General features: G+C 44.5%; 1 protein-coding gene across 1 annotated transcript in view; it reads left to right on the top strand.

The window, feature by feature from the left end:
• The window catches only part of LOC103519294 (4-aminobutyrate aminotransferase, mitochondrial-like), a gene marked incomplete at its 3' end in the record, with an annotated part of 6,959 nt that extends 4,770 nt beyond the window's left edge, over window positions 1–2,189 (top strand). The window contains exons 3-6 of the mRNA XM_026830847.1: window positions 147–374; window positions 1,277–1,449; window positions 1,663–1,800; window positions 2,138–2,189. Of these exons, the coding sequence (XP_026686648.1) occupies window positions 147–374; window positions 1,277–1,449; window positions 1,663–1,800; window positions 2,138–2,189 (591 nt within the window). The remainder of the gene's footprint in view (window positions 1–146; window positions 375–1,276; window positions 1,450–1,662; window positions 1,801–2,137) is intronic.
• Between the last annotated feature and the right edge of the window lie 23 nt (window positions 2,190–2,212).

Here is a 2,212-nt window from a genome sequence, read left to right as displayed (position 1 = left end):
CTGAACTCTTCTCGTTTATCGATTCCCAGGTAGCCACCTCAAGGGTCGTACACAGACATCACTACCATGATGTTGTGGCTCTTGTTCAAATCGAGACATGCGATACAAGAACAGTGATTCATGCTCTTCTGGCTGTTATGTTCCAGGCTGCACCTCAAGGGTTACAACACACATCGCACTACCCGATGATGCTGTGGCTTGCTCAAGAATGAGAAGTGCATACAAGAACAGTACCTCGTCATCTCTTCATCTGTTGATGTTCCAGGTGAGCACCTCAAGGTTAAACAACATCACTACCATGATGTGTGGCTCTTGTTCCCAATCAGAATGCATACAGAGAACATATCTCATCTCTGTCTCTGTTATGGTTCCAGGTGAGCACCTCAAAGGGTTAACACAACATCACGTACCATGAGTGTGTGCTCTTGTTCCAACTCAGAACGTGCATGGATAAGAACAGTATTCATCTCCTCTGTTATTGTTCCAGGTAGCACCTGAACAGGGCTTCAACACAACATGCAGCTAACCCATGGATGTGTTGGCTCTTGGTCCGCAACTCCAGCATGCATATAAGACACCTCTCCTCCCTCTGTTCTCTGTTATGTCTCCACGGTAGCACTCAGAAGGGTTAAACAACTCACCCTACCCGATGATGTGTGGCTCTTGTTCCAATCAGATGCATATTAAGCGAACACTATGCATCTCTTCTCTGTTATGTTCGGGAGGTAGGCACCTCAAGGGGTGTGAAACAACATCCGACTACCCGATGATGTGTGGTCTTTTTCCAATGAAAATCGCACTACAAGAAGCATAGTTCGCATGCTGGTATCAGGAATCAACAACCAGCGGCAGAGGAGCCCTCGCAGGAGCGTCCCGAGGAGAGCAAGAAGGAGGCGCGTCGTAGTGGATGATGAGCAAATCACGGCGCCCCGGCGCACCTAACCTATCTCATGACTATCCTTCAACAACGGCTAGGAAGAACAGGCGTCTTATAGTGCATACAATCAGGCGCCCCGTGTGCACCGTAACCTATCCGATACTATGCAGTTCAAAGTAGAAAGGTAGTGAAATATCAGGAGTCTGTATGATAAATCCTGGCGCTTCGTTTGACCTCTCCTAACTCTATTCCCTGGAGACTACATAAAAGGTAAAAAAGTAGGATAAGAACTAGTGTGAGTCGGCTTGGTATGACAGGCCTATGCGGGAAATAAGCAATAAAATTGCCGGTCGTGTATGTGTTAAACCTATAATGATTATAAACTTTCTTCGTTTTCAGGTGCATTTCACGGTCGTACGCTGGGCTGTCTAAGTACTACCCACTCCAAGTATATTCACAAGATTGATATCCCGGCATTTGATTGGCCGATAGCTTCGTTTCCTAAATACAAATATCCTCTGGAGGAGAATGAGAGGGAGAATAAGGCAGAGGATGAGAAGTGTTTAGCTGAGGTAAGAATACTTCAACACTAAACAAACAGAATAGAGTATATGCCTAGTTAATTTGATTGGTATGCGCGTCTTTCCCGCCGCGGGCGAAATTCATCCTAAACTGATTCTGACTAGGTCCGTTCTCAGGACCTGTCCTCCTTCTTTCTTCAATTTCCGCACGATTGTAACAGTTCCCTCTATTAAACGTCTTAATTAAGAAATAAATCTCCCCAGGTAGAAGATCTGATCACTAAATACAACAAGAAGGGAACTCCAGTAGCGGGTATTGTAGTGGAACCCATCCAATCTGAAGGAGGTGACAACCATGGCTCTAACTATTTCTTCCAGCAACTCCAGAAGATCGGGAAAAAGGTAATATTAACACGTTTTCCAATTGTCAAAATTCAAGAGTTATGGCGGGGAAAAACCTTAAAAAAGGTTCTTGTAGTCCACTCGAAGTCCGATCGGTTCCAAAGTGAAATGAAATTTTCTTCGTGTGTTGAACATTTTTTCCAAATTTTATCAAAATCGGATAGATACCAAACCGTTCAAGAGTGAGTTGTGGTTTGTGGTGAACCAAACAATCTTACGAAATTTCGTCAAGTTAAATCTTGAAACTTACTTGGTTCGTTCTGCTATTCCACACAGCCTTTCCTGGTTTACCTCCCCAACATATCTAACAAATTCCAATCATTCGTGTCCCCTATAGCATGGTTCAGCTCTACTCATAGACGAAGTCCAGACAGGCGGGGGCCCATGTGGTAAATTCTGGTGCCATGAACAT

The sequence above is a fragment of the Diaphorina citri genome, unplaced genomic scaffold (assembly GCF_000475195.1).
Source record: "Diaphorina citri unplaced genomic scaffold, Diaci psyllid genome assembly version 1.1 scaffold2651, whole genome shotgun sequence".
In the NCBI taxonomy this organism is placed as follows: Eukaryota; Metazoa; Arthropoda; class Insecta; order Hemiptera; family Psyllidae; genus Diaphorina; species Diaphorina citri.
Note: the sequence above shows the minus strand (reverse complement) of the source record. Positions and strands in the feature narration are given on the sequence as shown.